The 20,207-nt window shown below is 56.2% G+C and overlaps 10 protein-coding genes across 10 annotated transcripts; 7 read left to right on the forward strand and 3 right to left on the reverse strand.

Annotated features, from left to right (window-relative positions):
* Positions 1-681: 681 nt before the first annotated feature.
* On the forward strand, positions 682-2,745 carry SUB2 (Suppressor of the cold-sensitive snRNP biogenesis mutant brr1-1; the record flags this gene model as incomplete). Its single annotated transcript, XM_064797397.1, has 4 exons — positions 682-934; positions 1,519-1,929; positions 1,983-2,343; positions 2,397-2,745. 4 exons carry the CDS (start codon positions 682-684, stop codon positions 2,743-2,745), a joined length of 1,374 nt encoding a protein of 457 aa, XP_064663631.1.
* Positions 2,746-3,174: 429 nt separating this feature from the next.
* LTR77_000130 (uncharacterized protein) lies at positions 3,175-4,039 on the forward strand (the record flags this gene model as incomplete). Its single annotated transcript, XM_064797398.1, has 2 exons — positions 3,175-3,341; positions 3,427-4,039. 2 exons carry the CDS (start codon positions 3,175-3,177, stop codon positions 4,037-4,039), a joined length of 780 nt encoding a protein of 259 aa, XP_064663632.1.
* Positions 4,040-4,257: 218 nt separating this feature from the next.
* Positions 4,258-4,796, reverse strand: LTR77_000131 (uncharacterized protein; the record flags this gene model as incomplete). Its single annotated transcript, XM_064797399.1, has 3 exons — positions 4,258-4,363; positions 4,428-4,611; positions 4,667-4,796. The coding sequence occupies 3 exons, from the start codon at positions 4,794-4,796 to the stop codon at positions 4,258-4,260; spliced, it is 420 nt and encodes a 139-aa protein (XP_064663633.1).
* A 292-nt stretch (positions 4,797-5,088) lies between these two features.
* LTR77_000132 (uncharacterized protein) lies at positions 5,089-6,086 on the forward strand (the record flags this gene model as incomplete). The annotated part of the gene is made up of 4 exons (XM_064797400.1): positions 5,089-5,204; positions 5,240-5,511; positions 5,564-5,731; positions 5,794-6,086. 4 exons carry the CDS (start codon positions 5,089-5,091, stop codon positions 6,084-6,086), a joined length of 849 nt encoding a protein of 282 aa, XP_064663634.1.
* A 606-nt stretch (positions 6,087-6,692) lies between these two features.
* SEC61 (translocon subunit) lies at positions 6,693-8,337 on the forward strand (the record flags this gene model as incomplete). Its single annotated transcript, XM_064797401.1, has 5 exons — positions 6,693-6,702; positions 6,756-6,917; positions 6,975-7,586; positions 7,639-8,209; positions 8,262-8,337. 5 exons carry the CDS (start codon positions 6,693-6,695, stop codon positions 8,335-8,337), a joined length of 1,431 nt encoding a protein of 476 aa, XP_064663635.1.
* Positions 8,338-9,444: 1,107 nt separating this feature from the next.
* On the forward strand, positions 9,445-11,294 carry LTR77_000134 (uncharacterized protein; the record flags this gene model as incomplete). Its single annotated transcript, XM_064797402.1, has 3 exons — positions 9,445-9,544; positions 9,609-9,974; positions 10,039-11,294. 3 exons carry the CDS (start codon positions 9,445-9,447, stop codon positions 11,292-11,294), a joined length of 1,722 nt encoding a protein of 573 aa, XP_064663636.1.
* A 336-nt stretch (positions 11,295-11,630) lies between these two features.
* Positions 11,631-12,236, reverse strand: LTR77_000135 (uncharacterized protein; the record flags this gene model as incomplete). The annotated part of the gene is made up of 2 exons (XM_064797403.1): positions 11,631-11,883; positions 11,950-12,236. 2 exons carry the CDS (start codon positions 12,234-12,236, stop codon positions 11,631-11,633), a joined length of 540 nt encoding a protein of 179 aa, XP_064663637.1.
* Positions 12,237-12,588: 352 nt separating this feature from the next.
* On the forward strand, positions 12,589-15,360 carry POP1 (Ribonucleases P/MRP protein subunit pop1; the record flags this gene model as incomplete). Its single annotated transcript, XM_064797404.1, has 1 exon — positions 12,589-15,360. The coding sequence occupies one exon, from the start codon at positions 12,589-12,591 to the stop codon at positions 15,358-15,360; it is 2,772 nt and encodes a 923-aa protein (XP_064663638.1).
* Positions 15,361-15,429: 69 nt separating this feature from the next.
* On the reverse strand, positions 15,430-18,021 carry LTR77_000137 (uncharacterized protein; the record flags this gene model as incomplete). Its single annotated transcript, XM_064797405.1, has 1 exon — positions 15,430-18,021. One exon carries the CDS (start codon positions 18,019-18,021, stop codon positions 15,430-15,432), a length of 2,592 nt encoding a protein of 863 aa, XP_064663639.1.
* A 1,168-nt stretch (positions 18,022-19,189) lies between these two features.
* Positions 19,190-19,819, forward strand: DUN1_1 (serine/threonine protein kinase; the record flags this gene model as incomplete). Its single annotated transcript, XM_064797406.1, has 1 exon — positions 19,190-19,819. The coding sequence occupies one exon, from the start codon at positions 19,190-19,192 to the stop codon at positions 19,817-19,819; it is 630 nt and encodes a 209-aa protein (XP_064663640.1).
* Between the last annotated feature and the right edge of the window lie 388 nt (positions 19,820-20,207).

Consider the following 20,207-nt stretch of genomic DNA (forward strand, 5'->3'; position numbering starts at 1 on the left):
ACCCATTGCTCAATTTTCCTTCGTACTGTCACCTCGTCATCACCAAGGTTCATCAAGTCGTACGATGTGTGCAAGCGGCAGACAGTGAAATCGGCCACCAGGTCAGAATACGCCGTGGAAGAGACCTTCTCACAGACAATGACTGCCCGCTGACGAGAGTGATGTGGCCTTTTTGACCACAACCTCGTCTCGCAGAAGACTTCCAGATATCTCCAGGTGGCCCACTTCCACTGTCTGTTACTTAATAAAGCCGCCGACAGTAGAAGGGGCCAACTAGGTCAGAGTGAGCTGTGTGAAATGGATATTCTCGCAGACCAGGACCGCTCACATGTACCGATGATAGTGATGTGACCTTTTCAGGACCGTTTGGATCTCAGAGAAGACTGGGTGACTGTCAAGCGCATGTGCTCTGCGAAGATGTGAGGGAACGCTGATTGGTCGGCAATGAGCACGGCTTCGGCCGTTTTGGCCCGTGCACGCATCACAAGCAACAACGCTCGCTCGCAAACTTCAGCTTCCAACCTCTGCACACCACACCCACGTCTCCCTCGCCAGAACCATTTTCACAACATCACAAACACCTGGTGACACAATCTCACCGCTGGTCCATATCGAGAACACGAAATACACCGCGGCTAGTCGCTCACTTCACCTACCCACAGCCTCGCGACCACCGTCACCATGTCGGCCGAAGAAGAGTTGATCGACTACTCCGACGATGAGATCCAGCCCACCGATGGCGCCGACGCGAATGGAGCAGCGGGCGCGACCAACGGCGACGCGAAGAAAGGTGACCTCACCGTGACCGGAGCGGGCGCTGAGAAGGGCAAGGGCTCCTACGTCGGCATTCACTCGACCTCCTTCCGGGATTTCCTGCTCAAGCCGGAGCTCCTGAAGGCGATCACAGACTGCGGGTTCGAACATCCATCTGAGGGTTAGTTGTCATCTCCACATCACACTGCGTACACCCACCGAAGAACCCTTCGAACTGCGATATGCGAAAGCGAGGAGCGTCCGTCAAGCGTCACAAAGCGAGCAATATAAGTATCATGCGCGAAGAAAGAAAGCGGTCATCAAAGTCATCTATGGGCGAGCGAAGCAATACTCGAAAGTCGGCCTGTCCTACGCGCTCTGGTCAAAGCTACGGGCGCACGCTCATGACGCCCAACGGTGGTCATCGCGGAAGCGAAAGAGCGAGAGATCTGCACACTTGATGCATGACGAGGTACCAACCCTTCATACGGCAGAAGTGACTTGCGCGAGCGCCCTGGCTTGGAGACGCTGACGGCCTTGTGCTGGAAGAATCACTGGCCTTCTGTAGGCATGACTGAAAGGCTGTATTTGTAGCTTTATGCTTGAGCGCATTGCCTGGGTGGACAATTGACTTGGGTTGATGATGCTAGGAGGACGCGGCAACTGAACTGACGGACGCTTCTCGCATATCGCATCGCTTCGCTTCGACTTGCTTGCACACCTCTACACGCTTTGGGACGAACTCTAACATTCTCGAACCCACAGTCCAGCAAGTCTGCATCCCGCAAGCCATCCTCGGCACCGACGTACTCTGTCAGGCCAAGTCCGGTCTCGGAAAGACGGCCGTCTTCGTTCTTAGCACGCTTCAGCAGATCGAGCCAGTCGCCGGAGAATGTTCTGTCCTCGTCATGTGCCACACCCGTGAGCTCGCCTTCCAGATTCGCAACGAGTACCAGCGGTTCAGCAAATACATGCCGGAGGTCAAGACGTCTGTCTTCTACGGCGGTACCGACATCAAGGAGAACGAGAAGTTGCTCGCAAACAAGGAAACCCACCCGCACGTCATCGTCGCCACTCCTGGACGTTTGAACGCCCTAGTCCGCGAGAAGAAGCTCAGGCTGGGCAGTGTGCAGCGATTCGTTCTGGATGAGTGTGACAAGATGCTGGATCAGATCGGTATACTTGGAGCTGACTCAGCGATTGCTTCCACATGCTAATGGTTCGTACAGACATGCGCCGTGACGTGCAGGAGATCTTCCGCGCCACGCCAACCCAGAAGCAGGTTATGATGTTTTCGGCCACCCTCTCGCCCGCCACCCGCCCCGTCTGCAAGAAGTTCATGCAGAACCCGCTTGAGATCTACGTCGACGACGAGACCAAGCTCACTCTCCACGGTCTGCAGCAGTACTACGTAAAGCTCGGAGAGGCTGAGAAGAATCGTCGTCTTAACGACATCCTGGACCAGCTCAACTACAACCAGGTCATCGTCTTCGTCAAGAGCACCGTGCGCGCGACCGAGCTCGACCGTCTGCTTCGCGAGTGCCACTTCCCAAGTGTCGCTGTCCACTCTGGTGTCAGCCAGGAGGAACGGTAAGTTTGCATTTCACGATTAACGACTCAATGTAATGCTAATGACTGCACAGCATCAAGCGCTACACCGACTTCAAGAACTTCGTCCACCGTGTCTGCGTCAGCACGGACGTCTTCGGCCGTGGTATCGACATCGAGCGCATCAACGTCGCCATCAATTACGATATGCCCGACTCCCCGCAGAACCCAGGCGCCAGCGACAAAGACTCTCTCGCCCAGGCCGCCGACACCTACCTCCATCGCGTGGGTCGTGCCGGTCGCTTCGGTACCAAGGGTGTCTCGGTCTCGTTCGTGTCGACTGAGAGGGACGAGCAGGTGCTCAAGGCGATTGAGGCGAGGTTCGAGAGGAAGATTGAGGAGTACCCAGAGGGCGGTGAGGGTGTGAATGTGAAGGGGGAGTAAACGGTCGTCATGCTAAAACGTGGGGCTGCAATCATTCTATGGACGTGCATCACTTCGTTACAGGATGGAGGGCAAGAATGATATGAGATGATAAGGCTTCAGGCGTTGAACCAGACTGTACTTCTAGCAAATTGAAGACCTTGCGGACGTAATTCGGGCTTGACAACATTCTTCCTGACCACTCTTGTCTGCTAATGCCAAGCTAACCATATCCGCCCCACGTATGACTTCCTTCGAGGTCATCAACGACGATTCTTCATCGGCACTCCATCAAATGATGCTCAACGTCGTGAAGTTGACGAGCAGTCCGGCCTGCAAATGACACGAAACACGGTAGTAGTTCAAAAAGGTTTGATACATCTCAAGTTCTCGCAAACTCCCAGACTGCTCTTACTTTACCTTCCTTCTACCCTTTTCACAAGTCCAAACATGTATCAAGACTATGCTGCTCAGCAGCTTGCCAACCGGCTCGTGCAGCATTACGGGAGGATTCCTCGTCAGAACGGTTCTCAGAAGCCGATTAAGCGCTGCCTGGTAAGTCGATTGGGCGGCGAGTGTGTGTGTGGGAAACGAGCTTCTCTGCTAACGGTGTGGCAGTACGTACACCCTCACTGCGCTATAACACCATACAGCATCAGCGGACCCTGGGAAGCGTGCAAGCTAACCCGAATGTCCCAACAGCGTAGCCCTCGCCGGCGGCCCGGGCAGCGGCAAATCCACCCTCGCCTCCGCCGTCGCAGACAAAGTCACCCAACAGCACGTCAAATGCGGCGTCATCTCCATCGAAGGCTTCATGAAACCCAAGTCCGCCTTCTCTTCTCCACAAGAGGTCCAGAAACGCGGCACGCTTGAGTCCTTCGACGGCGATGCGGTGGTGGAGATGTTCAAGACGCTGCGAGCGCGTGGGCCGGGGCATGAGCTGCGTGTGCCTGCTTTTGACGAGGAGAAGGGGGATCCGGTCCCGGATGCTCAGTTGATTGAAGCGGATAGCGAAGCCGTTGTTTTTGAGGGGTTGTGGTTGCTTGCGGATCGGGAGCCGTGGAAGCAGATTGAGGAGTTTGTGGACGAGAAGTGGTATATCCACGTCCGGCCTGAGTTGACGCGGGAACGAGTGGCGTCACGGCGGGTACAGAAGGGCATCTGTCGGAGTATGGAGGAGGCGCTGAAGTCGTACGATGAGTTTGATGCCAAGAATGCTGAGTTTATGGACAAGAATCGATACCACACGGATATCATCATCGAGGCGAATGAGGAGATGGCGATTCGGGAGGATGATGGGAAGTACCTGAAGTGAGGTGACTTCGCTTTAGTGTGTATTTGTATTCTCAGCAGCGCTGTTTGCTCTCCACCGCGCTCCAATTTTTTATGGCTATGCACCTCATGCTCTGCCTCCAGCTCCCTGACCGCTTCGTGGAGAAGCCTGCAAGCCGAGAGCCAAGGATCTCTATCCTCCCCATCCTTCCTCGCTCTGCCGCCTGCCGCATCGCCAGAGAAGAGAAAAAGAGGCTATACTTACTCCTTGGATGCTTCCTTCTGCGCAGAGTCGTCGGAGCGTCCCATCTTGTTGGTCAACGGCAAAGACTCGGCGAGCCAAGCGTTCAACTCCTTCTTCATCTCGCTAAATGGGTGATTTAGTCAGCAGGAGACACCTCCACAACCGTCAGCATGAAGGGAAAACTCACGCAGCGACCTCTGGATCCTCCACACGGTCCTTTCCACCCTCCACAATCTCAGGTATCTTCTCAAGATACTCGCGAAGACCGTCAACGTTGACTGGGTCGACGCCTGCAACGCAATCGTACTCATACTCCCACGACAGGTCGCTCTCCGCGATGTTGCCGTAGTACTTCGCGAACGAGAGGCCCTCTGCGCTCTTGTTAGTATCAGTCCAAGGGGAGAAGAGTATCTGCGGAGAACATACTGTTGGCCTCTGCCGTCTTGCCGAGCTTTTCGAGCTTGAACGCGGTCCACGCAGCGATCACTGCGGTCTCGATGTTAAACATCTCCTCCAGGTGGGTGGAGGAATCGTGGGGCAGCGATGAGGCTGGCATCTTGTGGGTGGTTGAGAGGTGTTTGTTGATGTTGTTGGTTTAGGTTCCCCTGGCGAGGTTGTGAGCCGACGAGTGCGTGAGATGTGTGAGACGTGATGCCGATGACTTTTCAGGCTGGAGAAGCTCGTGCGACAATGGGTCGGCGCGCCCCATGACTATTGGTCAAGTAACTTCCATAAGAAGCTAGTCCAAAGCCCCATCGGTGGTTCTCACGTGAAGACGGCGCGCTAAGCTCACCTGCATGCTCCTGAACCAAACTTCTGACTGCAAACTTCAACCTCTTGCAGAGACCATGGAGACCAGCATGGTGGACGCAAACATGAGCGCCCCGCAACAGCGCAGCCCCCTTCAAGTTCCTGCCGTCAGTCCATTTTGCAGTAGCGCCGCCAGCCAGGAAGACATGGGGTGGTGAGATATGAGCAACTCCAACTCCGTCACCGGAGTTCTGAGATTCCATATGCAAAAGACGCTGCCTTTGGTGAGGACACACCCCGCGTCGTTGGCGTCAAGGACCAGCTTAGTAAGGTCAAGCTTGAGATCTACTTCGTCGGGTCGATCGACAACATCGACATTCCTCAGGCTGTCGCCAATAGCAAAGGAGCCTGTGTGGAGTGGACGAAAGCCAAGCTCACCACCTATGAGAGGAAGAGATACAAGATCGCGCTTGGTGTCGGTATGGTAGTTGTCGCTCGGGCGATCAATCGCACTCCCGGAGGTATGTTTGGGACCATCAACAAACCTGAGATGGTTGGCTGACTCCACAGCAGGGCTCGAGGCATGGAAGCAGACCACGAGGAAGCAGCGTATCGACTACTTCAGGCAGTGCATGCGCCCGATCGCTTTCGGTGTGGCGGACGACTTCTTCCACAACGAGCTGACTCCGGTCGGCATCGAAAGCATCTACTCTAAACCAGATGAGGAGATCTGCAAGAAACGTATGTTGAATCGCTTCCCACTCTCTGGTTCGGGGAAGCTGCATGTGCTAATGTTCTGCCAGTGCGCATGTGGGACGAATGGCGTATCTCCCGACTCTGCGACGCAGTCTACGATCACGCCTTTCGCCACGCCAAAGGCTCGTCCGCCAAGAAGATAGACTCCAGCATCAACCAAGTGTGGCGTTCGACCGGCAACGGTGACCACGTCAAGAATGAGATTCAGCTTCCGGATTCCACTGAAGGCCTTCCAGTCGTCCCGTTGGAGCACTATGGGCTGAGGCGTCGCGCTCCGGAAATCATCGACCCAACCTCGGCCAGCGTTGGCATCGAAGCGTTCGAAGGTCTGGACTCATGAAGTGGTAAGCTCTGTTGGTGGCTTGATGACACAGGAAAACAGCACGTAGGCAGACGACTGACGGAGAAGTTGCGCCGATGATAAAGGTGCTGCGTTCGAAGATGAGAGCTCGACTCCCCAAGCCTACCAGCAAACAGATAGCAGACATACGCATTGCCATCGCTTGGAAGCGTCCATTTTGGAGTTTTGTTCCGGCCAGCCAGCCAACTGTCCTCTAGCTCTTACAATTGCCTGGCGTCGCTAGTAGACTTATGCAAGTACGAGCTCGGATAAATACACACTATGACCATAATTACCGTCCTTGATGTAGAGTGAAGAGTGATGAAGTAACCGTAGAGTGAAGTGGAAGTGAGGTCGGAGGTGGTCGGGCCTTCTCCGCAAAAGCGCCAAGACCGTCTCGAAGTCGGAGGTGCCAGCTGGCCAGCAGAATTTCGAGCTGCGAGGACGACCTCCCTGTCTGTGCCCATTGCGACCTCACCTCCTACTTTCAATACACTCCTTCACCTTCCAACCTCTCCTTGCCCGTGGCAGCCCTTCTACGTCCTTGATTCTGTCCACATCTGTCTTCCAGGAGCGCAAAGCAGCTCCTGATCAACAACCACCAAGATGAGCGGCCGTACGAACCCCCTGCAACCAGCAGACGTCTACATACTAACACCCACGCAACAGTCCGATTCCTCGACCTGGTCAAGCCCTTCCTCCCTTTCATACCCGAGGTCTCAGTCCCGGAGACGAAGACCGCGTTCAACGAGAGATTAGTATGGACGTCCGTCACGCTCGTCATCTTCTTGGTGATGAGCCAGATGCCATTGTACGGCATTGTGTCGTCTGGTCAGTCTAGAAACATACACAAGAGTCGTTGGGACAGACATTGATGGGATAACGCAGATACATCTGACCCTCTATACTGGCTGCGCATGATGATGGCCAGTAATCGAGGCACGCTCATGGAGCTGGGTATCACGCCCATCATCTCCTCCGGCATGGTCTTCCAGCTCCTCGCTGGCACCCACCTCATCGACGTCAACCTCGACCTCAAGTCCGACCGTGAGCTCTACCAGACTGCGCAGAAGCTCCTCGCCATCATCATCTCCTTCGGCCAGGCCTGCGTCTTCGTCCTGACTGGTCTTTACGGTCTGCCAAGCGACCTTGGCGCTGGTATCTGCGTCCTGCTTGTCGTGCAGCTACTCACTGCGGCGCTGGTTGTCATCTTGCTTGATGAGCTGCTACAGAAGGGCTATGGATTGGGCAGCGGTATCTCGCTCTTCATCGCGACCAACATCTGCGAGTCCATCGTCTGGCGCGCATTCTCGCCTACCACTGTCAACACTGGCCGTGGACCTGAGTTCGAGGGCGCCATTATCGCGCTTGTGCATCTGTTGGTCACCTGGCCAAACAAGACGCTCGCTCTCAAGGAGGCCTTCTACCGTCAGAATCTGCCGAACGTCATGAACCTGATCTCGACCATCATTGTCTTTGGTGTCGTGATCTATCTGCAAGGTAAGACTACCTCTCTGAAGTGCAAAGCTCAGTGCTGATGGAGAATTCTTAGGCTTCCGCGTCGAGATCCCAGTCAAGTCCTCCCGCCAACGCGGCATGCGCGGCTCCTACCCCGTCCGCCTCTTCTACACCTCCAACATGCCCATCATGCTGCAGTCCGCCCTCTCCTCGAACGTCTTCCTCGTCAGCCAAATGCTCTTCAACAGGCTCCCAGACAACCTCCTCGTCAAGCTCATCGGTGTGTGGGAAGCTCGCGAAGGCTCCAGCCAGGTTTTGCCAGTCAGTGGTCTGGTATACTACATGAGCCCGCCGCTCAACATCAAGGATGCGCTACTCGACCCGTTGCACACCGCCGTCTTCACCGCCTACATGCTCGTTGCTTGTGCCGCTTTCAGCAAGACGTGGATTGAGGTTTCAGGATCATCGCCAAGGGACGTCGCGAAGCAGCTGAAGGATCAGGGACTTGTGATGGCCGGACACCGAGACGAGAGCATGTATCGCGAGTTGAAGCGTGTCATCCCGACTGCTGCGGCTTTTGGTGGTGCGTGCATTGGCGCGTTGTCGATCGTCAGCGACCTTGTTGGTGCTTTGGGCAGTGGAACTAGCATTCTGATGGCCGTGACGTGAGTATTCTCATACCGCTCAAGAAGGAAGGTAACTAACAGCCCGATACAGAATCATCTACTCGTACTTCGAAATCGCGGCAAAGGAAGGAGACATGCAAGGCCTGAAAGGTGCAATCATGGGATAAGCCGGCCTTCAATTGGAAGCCGAGCGACTATTGCCAATCTGTGTTTGTACGGATCTGCATCCGGTGCATCTGGAGAAGGGTGGGTTGAAAAAGTTACTGTAGGAACATCGATCTGTCCAAGGATCGCTTGGAACGAGAATAGCTGTGCATGTAGACAAGTATATAAACGGCCTTTCTTGGTGCTTCGTCCTCGCTTGCAGTTTCGCCTCGCCTCTTCCGCCTTATTACAAGTTCAAGATGTTGGAACCCTCTCTGGCCTCGCGACTCCTTTGAGGGTGTCACGGTGTCACAAGATTGGATATGTGGTAGGGATGTCGTCGGAATAAGCACTGCACCTCGACTCTTCTGGTTTCGCCGCACGTCTCGAGGATGCGTCTGGCCTTCATCTATCGTGCAGAATCGAGGCAGCCTGCCGTTTCTCCAAACGGTCATACGGTTACACGGGGACGACCTGGCAACACACCGCAGGGCCTTGCGAGCCGGAGCCGGACTTCATCCACTTTGTCGGTCCTCTCGCGGTAGAACTGCGGCTTATTATGCAGCTTTTGTGAAGAGTCCGAATATCCTACGCGGAAGCACGGTGTGGCGGCCAGCGAGCCCGGCGCGCCGGGTCATTTCAAATGTTCGAGAGATTCAAGCTCCACCCATCAGATTAGCAGCCCACCTGTGTGCCAGCAACCGCGGTCCCTCGAAGCAGAAGAAGAACGGTGATTAGGCAGGCCGGACCGGTGCCCCGCAATCCCAAGACGGGTCCTCAACACCACTTTTTACCCTGCGGCTTCTTTCAGCGGGAAGATGCAGATGGGTGCTACCGATCTGTTCTTTTTTCGCCTTTGAGCTGGGCCAGATGCGAGATATGCGATACTCGTTCGGTCTTCGGAAGAGGCAGGTCCGCGCATGCGGTTTGGATCTAGGTAAGGTTAATCTATCTGAGGTTGGTGTGGTTTTCTTTTGTTGGGTGTGTGGTATCGCTTCTTTCCATCTGCTGTACTGTGAACTACTGCTGCTGTTGTGGTGTTGTGCTCTTGCTTGTGTGTCTACGGCTGTGGGTTGAAGAACGCTGGCTTGAAAGCGCTGTTCCGAGTTGCATTGGAAAAAGCATACAGCATGGCGCAGAACGATGTAAGAGATGGGGACGGAGCGAGTAGGAGGAAGAAGCAGAAGAGCGAGGACGACAAGTTCCCGACTGGACAGATGATCACACTGGGTGAGCTACAGCCCATACTTCGAGCTATGAGGAGAGTACACACTGACGAGGTATATACGCCCAGCCATCTGCAAGTTCAGCGAACCCATCGCCTTCAACTCCGTCATCTCCTACGCCTACGTCATGGTCCCCTGGCTCTTCGACGGCGACGGCACCAACGCCTCCTTCTACGCCGGCCTCCTCGTCTCCGCGTACGCTTTCGGCGAGGTCCTGACGGCGGTGATGTGGGGATACGCGTCAGACAAGATGGGGAGGAAACCGGTCGTGCTGTTTGGGCTTTGCGGGGTGGCTTTGAGCTGCGTCATGTTTGGGCTGGCGAAGAGCTATTTGGTTGCGTTCGTTGCGAGGCTGATTGGGGGCATGTTGAATGGGAATGTGGCGGTTATGCAGACGATGCTGGCGGAGATGGTTAAGAGGCCGGAGCATGAGCGTGAGTTGAGATGCGAAATCTCCAGGATATGGGAGGTATGGACATGCTGACATTGATGCTGTAGCAACGGCATACGCCATACATCCGTTCGTGTGGTTCGCAGGAGGCATCATTGGCTCTGCAATGGGCGGGTACCTTGCAAAGCCGGCTGAGTACTGGCCAGACGTCTTCTCACCTGACGGCATATTCGGCGAATACCCTTTCCTCCTGCCCAACTTGGTCTGCGTGGTGGTGATCGTCATTGCGGTCATCCAAGGAATCTTCTTCCTCAAAGAGACGAACCCACACGCCGCAGAGAACGCCCGAAAGAAAGCGCTCAAGAAGGCGAGGCAGAGCGGCGAAAACACCCCTCTCCTCGGCGACAGCTACAAAGACTCACCCCATCGCGTCTCCGAACGCGAAGTCGAGACCTCCGAGTCCGACAGCTCTGGTAAGCCCTCCCCGGCCCTCTTCATGGAAGACGGCGTCTCCAGCGGCACCGACCCGCACTTCGACCTGCGCCGCTCCAGCTTTGGCACCATGCAATCCATCCAGATCCAGCCCACCCGCCCGTCCCTCTCCGAACTCAACCACCCCGCCGATACCGCCACACCCCCGCTCCGCTCCACCTTCAACTACACCGTCGTCATGCTCATCGCCTCCCTCGTCCTGTGCAGCTACCACAGCATGGGCTACTTCAACATGCTGCCCATCTACCTCCTCGACGCGCCCAGCACCTCTCTCGCCGGCGGCGTGATCGACTGGAAAGGCGGCCTGGGCTACGACATCCACGCCGTCGGCTCCTTCATGGCCATGAACGGCTTCATCTCCGTTGTTGTCCAAGGGCTCGTATTTCCCGTCTTCGTCGCCAAGTTTGGCGTGTGGAAGAGCTACGTCGTGATGGTGATCTTGTACCCGCTCACGTACCCGCTCATGCCGCTTTTGACCCTCCTGCCCTTCGGCCCCGCGAGAAGCGCGGGCATCTACGCCATCATGATCATCCAGAACCACCTCAACATCATCATCCCGCCCTGCGCCCTCATCCTCATCAAGAACGCCACGCCCTCCCCGCTCGTGCTCGGAACCGTCAACGGGGCGTGTATGAGCCTATTGAGCGCTGCGCGCACGGCGGCGCCGCCTTTGGAGGGGATTATTTATTCCAAGGGCGGCAGTGCGGCGGCGTGGTTTAGTTTGGCCGGCGTGACGGTGGCGGCGACGGTGCAGTTGTGGTGGATTCCGAGGAGTCCGCCGAATGCGGTCTGGATTCAAGGGGTGGAGACAAGGGAGGGGGATGAGGAGGCTGTGGAGGTTGAGGGGGAGGACAGGAGGGATGAGAGATGAGATGAGGTTTGTAATGGGTTTACGAGGTTATGACTATAGACGGGGCATATGGGTAGGCTGCATTGATTTGGTGGGCGGATATCATTTTGATGGACTGGTGTTCCCTTGGGGCTGCACTTTGGACTCATGAGTTGTGCATATTTCAAGCGAACATTCATGGCGCGGTAGCATAGCAATAAGCAGAGAATTGTTACGCGCCAGCCGCTACATCTCTCCTACCTAACGTACACTCCGCCCATTCTGAACTCATCAGCCGCATATGTCCGTCATTTCTCACTTCATATGTCCAGACTTATCCGTGGGCTCACTCCATCAACGTCCTCTTCGCCCGCACATCTACACGTTGGCCACCCAAAAGCTCAACGATGCCCCCTCAGCGAAGCACCACAGCGCCGGCAGATCGACCACCAGCGTGCGAATCGCATGCCACAAGAACCAAGTGCTCATCTCCTTCCTGTTGTGCTCGTCCGTCTCCGCCTCCGTCTTGACCGAGCTCGACTCCCCCTCCGCAATCATTCGTCTAATCGGGCCCGCGACGAGCGGCCAGAAGACGAAATGCGCGCCGGCGAAAATGGCGCCGTAGGCATACCTGCATCACCCACTATCAGCACCATCTCCCACACCTCAACTACATGTAGAGAATGCACAAACTCACCACTTCCCAACATCAGTAGTCTCCAGCGTCTGATGCGTGCGCAACCACCTCGCACTCAACAGCCCCGTCGCGATGCTCGCGAGGTTCAAGCTCATGATCAGCGGCACGCCGGTTTTGAGGTTGGGGCCCCAGTAGTTGGAGAGGGGTTTGCCGCTGAGGGGCGGGGAGGAGGAGAGGAAGGCGTAGAAGACGGGGAATTGGTAGAGGGCGAGGCCGACGGTGGCGGAGGAGGTGGCGATGGGGAGGATGAGACCCAAGTGGGCGGGTTGGGGTTGGAGGGGCGCCATTGTTGTTGCTGTGCTTCCTGATAGGGCTTGTGGTAGGGAGGATGGGGTGTCGAGATATTGAGGGAAAGAGAGAGAAAGATGGAGTGACGATAGCGGGAGGATGAACTACGACAGCGACAGGGGACTGGACCTTACCTTACCTTGCCCTCTTCCACCCGCACCCGAGCTCTGCAGCTGTCTGCCGCCGCCGATCGAGTGTCGTGATGCTTGCTCTTGCACAGCTCAAGGCGGGGAAGAAGGCGCTTGGACTTTCACCCAAATAGGAAGCTGTGGGGATCTTCAAGTCACGTCACATCGCGAACTTCTTAACTATCAAGTCTTCAGCCAGTACAGGAGCCAGCATGTCTCCATGATGGCACAACAACCCGCCTCAGCGCAGCAGTCGAAGAAACGCAAGGCTCCTCCCCCGAATACTCAAAACAAGCCTACACCGAACAAGAGGCAGAAGCCCAACCAACCACAGCACTTCCGCCAGAAACAGCGCGATGCCCGGACTCTCAGCACGCAGACGACCTCTGCAGCCTTCAGCAATGGCGCCCTCGACGTGGATAAGTTCGTACAGGCGCGACAATACGAGATCCGAGCACTGGAGCAAGGCATGCAGCGGTCGAAGAAGGCATTGAACCGAAGAGCTTTCCAGCAGGTGCCCCGAGATCTAAGACGGAGGACGGCTGCGCATGATGCGAAGAGAGTGCCCAAGCGGCTGCGGCCGAGGGCGGTGAGGGAGATGCTGGAGGACAATACGCCTGGGCCGGGAGGGGTTGCGAAGAAGAAGACAAAGGTCACGAGGCATATGCGGCTACGGCTGGAGACGGTGAAGAAGCTGCGGGCTCTGGGGACGAAGAAGAAGGCTGAGAAGGACAAGGAGGTATCAGGGAAGACGGATGGAGTAGTCCAGGGCGGTGCTGCCGCGTCTATTACTGCGGAGGGTATGACGAAGCAAGCGAAGGCCGACCAGCCCAGGAAAGCCCGAGTAAAGAAGGCTCCCACATTAGCCCAACCACCTCCGCCGAAGGCCAAGTTCCGCAAACGGCAGAAGCACAAGTCATGGCTGCCCACACACCCCTTCCACGCCAAGCGGGCTCACATGACTCCACCGTCTGCTCCTCTGTGGCGGTTTGCTGTTCCTTTGACGCCGACGCAGAAGAGCTACCGGCCTACTCATCGCGCGGGCCGTGATCGAGGGGCTGTGGCGTGGGATGTGAGCTACTTGGCCACTATTGGGTTGACTGGTGAGCAGCGGAACCTGGAAGGGTTGCTGCGGACGCTTGGGGTCGGAGTGTCGAGTAAGGGGGATGATGAGGACAGTGTCTGGGGCGCAAAGGGCGAGAAATGGCGTCGCGGAACCCGGGTACTGGAGTCACGGCTGTTTGAGAGGGAGGCGCCGCATCGAATCATTGCCCCTGCGACGATTATCTGGTGCGGACCGGAAGTGACCACCAGTGATAGCGATGTTCACGACGGCAAGTCGAAGAGGATGCTATTCATCAGGGTACATCCGTCTGCTTTCTTCCAAGTTTGGGAGGAGGCCGTTCGGCTTTCGAAGGTCGCGAAGCCGTATATCACTGTTGATGACTTGAGGTTCGACGTCGGCAGCATCGAGGTTACTGGACCTGGTGCCACTGAGGCACTGGTGGGCGCCTTATCTCCATATCCGAATAACGACCATTCCGAAATCGAGCAGACTCAAGTACAAGCAGGCAAGCTACTTACGAATTTGGCTGGATTGACTACTTCATCCTCGCTACCTCCGGGTGCATTGCTAGCTTTCGACGTGCTTGATCCTCGCCTCCGCCATCCTCCTCGAACTGTATCTGGCCCGCAGACGCAAGATGACCAGAACAAGCTCATCGAGCTTCTCGCTTCGTGGCCCCTTGACGCTCACCCAAAGCCACCCGGTGTCTTTGACAGCCAAGCTCGTGCTCGCGGCGCTAAGCTACCGAGTCAGAAAGCCATCAATCGACGAAAAGCACTTGCTCCGCCTGGCTCCTTTCCCGCACCCATCGCCACCGATCCCAAGATCCCCGTGTTGCTTCACCCCTCAACCGACGGTGGCTGGACCCTCCTCGCTCCCTGGAAGACCATCCAGCCCATCTGGTGCTCCTTGCTGTACTACCCGCTCTCCACCGGCGGTCAACCTCGCTTCGGTGGCTTGCGGGAACAACAGCAGCTCGCTTTCGAAGCTGGTAGGCCTTGGTTCCCTGCTGATTTTCCTGGTACGGAAGCGGGGTGGGCTTGGGAGGTTTCGGAGAGGACGAGGAGGTGGCAGGAGTGGAGCAAGCGGCCGAAGGGGAAGAGGATCTCTTGGGAGAAGGTGGAGAGTAATTTTGATGGGAAAGGGGGGAAGGGTGAGGTGGGGAGGGGGTGGGATTGTGATTGGGAGGTGCTGCTTGCTCCATCACAGGGCCTTGCGAACGACGCCACGGCGGACGGACCTGGTGAGGCTGCTAAGGCTGCGGAAACAGCTGGTGCCGATGCATCTACGGATGTAACCAAACCCAACACCAAGGATAAGGTGCCCAAGCCAACAGCCCCTGAGCCACCTTCAGCAGTGCCCAAGCCTGCTATGATCAGTCAGTTGACCGCTGCTCAAGCTCAGGACGTTTTGAGGTCCTCGGCCATCTTAAGCCCGCCGCACAGCACGTTGGAAGGCAAGCTAGCTGCAGTCCGCCTGACTCTACTTACTCGAGGGGTTCCACAAGCTTGCGCCAGGATCTACCGCCTCCCATCTATCACCTCAGACCCGGATTTGCGAAAGGCGTGGCTCGCTTTACAGCCAGCGATCGTCAAGCAGTCAAAGCAGACACGCAAGCATGCCCCGCCACCCAGACTTTCGAAAGATGCTCCAGCTCATGAGATCCAGCGTCGTCTGGCTCAGGAACTGTTGAAAGCCCCTGCGCAGGCTGGCGAAGACCCTTATCCGGCTTGTCCGAGCGAGAAGGATTTGATCGGCTTCGTGACAACGGGGAACTTCAATCTTGCGGAAGGACAGGGGACGGGCATTGGGAGTTTGCTGCTTAGCAAAGTCGTAGACCGAGGTGTGCATGGTAAGGAGAGCAGACTCTGTGTCGTCAGGAATGCCGGCGAAGGTGTCGCACGCCTTGCACGATGGGAGCTGGTGTAAATACTAGGTCTACCACGGCTGAGAGTCTACCAGATCTACAAATAGGTCTTTCCACCATTCATACTACCTTCAAAGCTTACTAGGCCCGCCTTCCTCAGTCTTCACAGCCGCGCCATGCCACCTCGTCCTTCCCAACTCGTCCTGCCTCCTCGCCTCCACCGCCACACCCAAGTCACTCGACACCACCCGCCTCCTGTCTCCAACAGGCAAAATCACAGTCAACCCCTTGTCCAACCACGGCGGCGTAAACCCCGCAGACAAGTCCTTCCCAAAACTCACCGCCACCTCCGTCGCCGTCGCCGTGTACGCAAAGATGAACTTCGCCGTCTTCGCCGGAGCAGGCGAGACTCCATCGTCTTCGAGCCAGGTATTGACGTACGTCGTGCTTCCGTCCGAGGCGAGATGTTCTTCCGGCGGCGGAAAGATCTCCACGCCGCGGTAGCTGTCTTGCGGGAGATCGGCTTCGTTGATTGTATCGCCTGGACTGCAGACTTGGTGGTCCCGACCGACGGGTATGAGGCCGCCGATGCGGGCGAGGAGGGGTATGCTGCTGCGCCAGGGGCTGGGGATCGTGACCCACTGCCCTGCGGAGAAGGTCTGGTGCGGGCTATTGAGGTTGATGAAGCCAGGGTCTGAGTTCGACTGCTTAGGCAGGTAGACTTTGGCGCTCTCGACGCCGGGTTCGTAGACGCCGGCTACGAGGAGTGTATCGCCGAGCCAGTACTGCGTCTCGCCGTCCTTGAGCGTCTTGTTCGTCCCGACTTCTGCGTCGTTCTCGTAGCCCCATCCGACCCAGCGCTGAGGCGGGACGGCGGTGAGGTGGCTTTGCAGCATCAGGCTGTAGAGGTACGGGATGATTTCGTACCGGCGGAGAATGGCTTTGCGGATCTCAGGCAAAATGTGCGGGTACATCCACGGCTCGATCACATCGCCCACCTTATTATCAGAGCCAGTTTTGAAGCAGTTGATCGCGAAGCGCGGGCTGTGGATCCCCAGCTGTACCCAACGGAGCAGCAGCTCAGGGGATGGCTGTGGTCCCTCGAAGCCGCCGATGTCGTGGCCGTAGCTTTGGAGAAGGCACATACCTGCTGTGAGAGATAAGGCGTTGGCGCCGCGCATGCTGTCCCAGCTCGTCACGTTGTCGCCGGACCAGGAGGAGGCGGCGTAGCGCATCGTGCCTGCTGTTGCGCTGCGGGTGAGGACAAAGGGACGTTCGTTGGGAAACGCTTCGAGAAGGGCGTCGTGGGAGGCTTTGGCCATGAGTTCGCAGTGCATTGCTCGGCCCCAGAGGCCGATGTCTTTTCGGTCGGATTTGGAGTCTGTCAAGGCTTTTTTGACAGAGTCGTGGGAAAGGTCGAGCATCCAGTTGTCGTCTGGGATGACGTACTCGTTGTTGTCGTTCCACATGCAGTCCATGCCGGTCTTGCGCAGCTCCTTGACGCCGCTGTACCAGAAGTCGTAGCCAGCTTTGGAGGAGAAGTCGACGTGCCCGCCTTCGCCTGACTCGCCTCCTCCAGCAGACCAGAGGCGAGCGACAGCGGACTCCTTCGTCTTGGGGTCGACGAATAGTGCACCTGCTTTGACCAGATTCTCGTACTCTGGGTGAGAAGCTAGGATGTACGGCTTGATGTTGGCGATCAACCGGATGCCGCGTTTGTGGAAAGCGTCACAGAAGCCTTTTGGGTCTGGGAAACGATGACGATTCCAGGTGAAGACGTTCCGGGTCTTGGGCTCGGTTTCTGCGACGGTGTAGCCGGACGACATCTGGAAGCCTGAACAAGGTATGTCGTGCTCCTCCAGCTTTGCCGCGAACTGCATGAGTGCGTCGCTTGCGCGTGGTGAGTCGAGCATGGAGTACTTCATCCCGCCGGCCAGGTACCCGAAGGCCCAGCGGGGAACCAGCAGTGGGTAGCCCACCAGATCAGCGTAGAGCGTAACGACGTCCTGAAGAGTGTGGCCAATCATGGTGTACAGCTCCAAGCCGCCATAATCCTGACGGTAGACCTTGAATAGTCCCCACATGCCATCCATCTCACTGCCGATGGAGTAGTAGCCCCTCGCATGGCTCGTCGAGAACGTTGCAACTACTCCGTGCGGCGTTGCTCGGATCAGCAGTGGGATATGCTTGTACATTGGATCAGTCCTGTGCACATCGTATCCAAAGCAGTCTGTGGCCGACAACGTGAAGTGGCGGTTGGAAAGGTCCATCGGTGCTGCCTTCTCTCCTAGCCCGACGTGCAGGTTGTTGCGGTGGTAGCGAGTGTAATGTGCGATGCCAGGACCATCGACTACGTAGGAGCGGAAAGGGAGGTCAGTGTGCAGAGGTTCGTGACCTTTGAAACCAATGGATACGAGGGGAGGACCGCTCCAGTCGACCGTGGCCTCGATGTCGCCATTCTGGAAGGTCTTCGAGGAGTCGTTGGGTCCGTCCACGACTTTGATGGCGGCGATTTGCCGTTCAGGTCTCGCAGCGCTTGGGAATGATGGTAGAGGATGAGATGATGAGGTGAAGGTGGTCCTGAACAGTCCCGGCCGTACAACCTCGAAGGCGAAGTCGAAAGGAACATCTGCTCCCTTGCTCTGCAGATGAATGGATGCATCGTCTGGCGAGCTGGACTCTTTCAAAGCGTAAGATTTAGGTACGAATTCCTGCTGAGGCATGTTGTCTCTGTTGTTTAATCAACCGACACTCTCCACGCGGCAGATGATCTTGAACGACTGGTACCAACTGCTCGAGAGTGTCTGAAGTAAAGTGTGACAAGGAGACCCGCGAGATCGAGATTTGTTCGACGGAACAGAGATAGGGAAAGCACAGCTCACCGTCTTGCGGTTGCCGTTCAATCTGGAAAGTGGGCGGGCAAGGTCGACATGATGTTAAGCTTCATTGCCCTTCATTTGATATGTGTATCGTTTCTGTAACGCTGCACCATATCGCTTGGTGAATACGCCAATAGTGTTGTTCCTTTGAGCCACGATGGCGGACGCTTGCGAGCAATTGCTGCTTTTCATTCCACTGGATACACGCTCGAAGATGGAGAAGACCTTGGACATGTAGACGTCGATGTGATGAGTCGGGAGTACCAACACGTATTCCTCCGAGTCATCATTCGTACAGTTGCAAAAGGGTAAAGTGAGAAGCAGACGGGAGTCGTCTCTTCACTGCCCTGGCTAATCTTCGGTTAAATCTTGACTTCAACGCCCCCTTCGTGTTTCACAATCAGCTTCCCATAACAACGACTCGCACATTTTCAGATGTTGCGTGGACAATGAGAGACACCCATTCTGTGGACCACAGCCATTGATGGACAGCCCTGTGGCTCGTAACAACGCTCCATGGCGGAAGCGATAGGACTAGCGGCAAACATTGTGCAGTCCTCGACCTCGCAGGCAAGGTGACTTCGTACTTGAAAGTCGTCAAATCTGCCACTGCCGAACGCACGCGTCTCCGTGACGAGATCCGCAATGCCGTGTCTCTGCTGCACATGCTTCAAGACCAGGTGCACGATGCCGAAACGGACGACGATGCAGCCCCAGAACTATCCTCAGTCGAGGCCCTGAACGTTCCAAATGGTCCGCTTCATGGATTCAAGGAGACTTTGGAGAGGCTCGCTGCAAAACTGACTCACGAGAAGAAATGCACTGCCATGATATGGCCTTTTGAGAGAAAAGATGTCGACGAGAGTTTCGCAGCGGTTGAGCGATGCAAGACTTATTCCGGGTTGGCCCTGCAGAATGACTTGGTTGCTCTATCAAAGCCGACCATTGCCAAACTTGAAGTCGTGGAACAACGTACTGCTTCGCCCACGGCGACATCAAACTACAGAACATCATGATGGTGGACCGTAACCTCGCGATCAAGCTGACAGACTTTGGCTTCGCCACGCAGCTTGATCGCAACGAGACATGGACTAGCGGTGTCTTTGCCGCGATAAACTACGTCGCTCTTGAGATTCTGGATTACTCGGCGGCTCGATGGTACGGCTTGGCTGTTGATATCTGGTCCGCCGGCATCGTCTTACACATCTGTCTTTGCGGCTTTCCACCTTTTAGCGATGAGCTATTGTCGCCGGAGAACCCTTACGCATTGGTTGAGCAGATCAAGCTGGGTCGTTTCGATTACCCTTCGCCTTACTGGGACGCTGTTGGAGATGCTGCACTCGATCTCATCGACCGTATGATGACGGTGGACGTTACTCAGAGGGTCACTATTGAGCAGTGCAGACTGCACCCTTGGATGTCCCCGGGCTACTCGCCGCTGTCGACAAGTTTCCCATGCTACGGCTGCGGGAGGAATGTTGAGGACAAACCGCCACATCGATGTTTGCTGTGCGATGATTCTGAGCTTTGCCAGGAGTGCTTGAAAGCGTCGGATGCTGTATGGACTCACCACCATCTTAGGTCGGATTTCTATCTTGCAGACCAAGCGGCTGAGAAAAGGCGATTGCGGAAGATCGACTAACAAGTGGTGCATGCTGAGCCAAACTCATGTGTGAACGACAATGCATGGATTTCGTGCGCGAGGACTTATCCGTTACAGTCTCGAAAGGCAGGTGGAGGAGACCGCCCTCGAGACCTTGCGGAGAGTGTGGTTTACTGGAGACTGCACCTCTCAGAGGACGTCCAGCTGCAGTTGCATTGGAACACGTACTTGCCGTGGCACGTTCAGACGAATTTCCATTTGTAAAGCATCACACTACATCTACCGTTCTAAGTTTCATTACGTACGAAACGCCTCTTTCTGCACACACCTCTGCCAGTTGCTTCATGCGGTGCAATAGTATGTAGCACGCTGATCCCTGCACCCACGTGCCGCGAATACGAAGCTGGATGTCCGAAGTGAATAGCTT

The sequence above is a fragment of the Saxophila tyrrhenica genome (assembly GCF_035928015.1).
Source record: "Saxophila tyrrhenica strain CCFEE 5935 chromosome Unknown scaffold_1, whole genome shotgun sequence".
Lineage (NCBI taxonomy): Eukaryota > Fungi > Ascomycota > Dothideomycetes > Mycosphaerellales > Extremaceae > Saxophila > Saxophila tyrrhenica.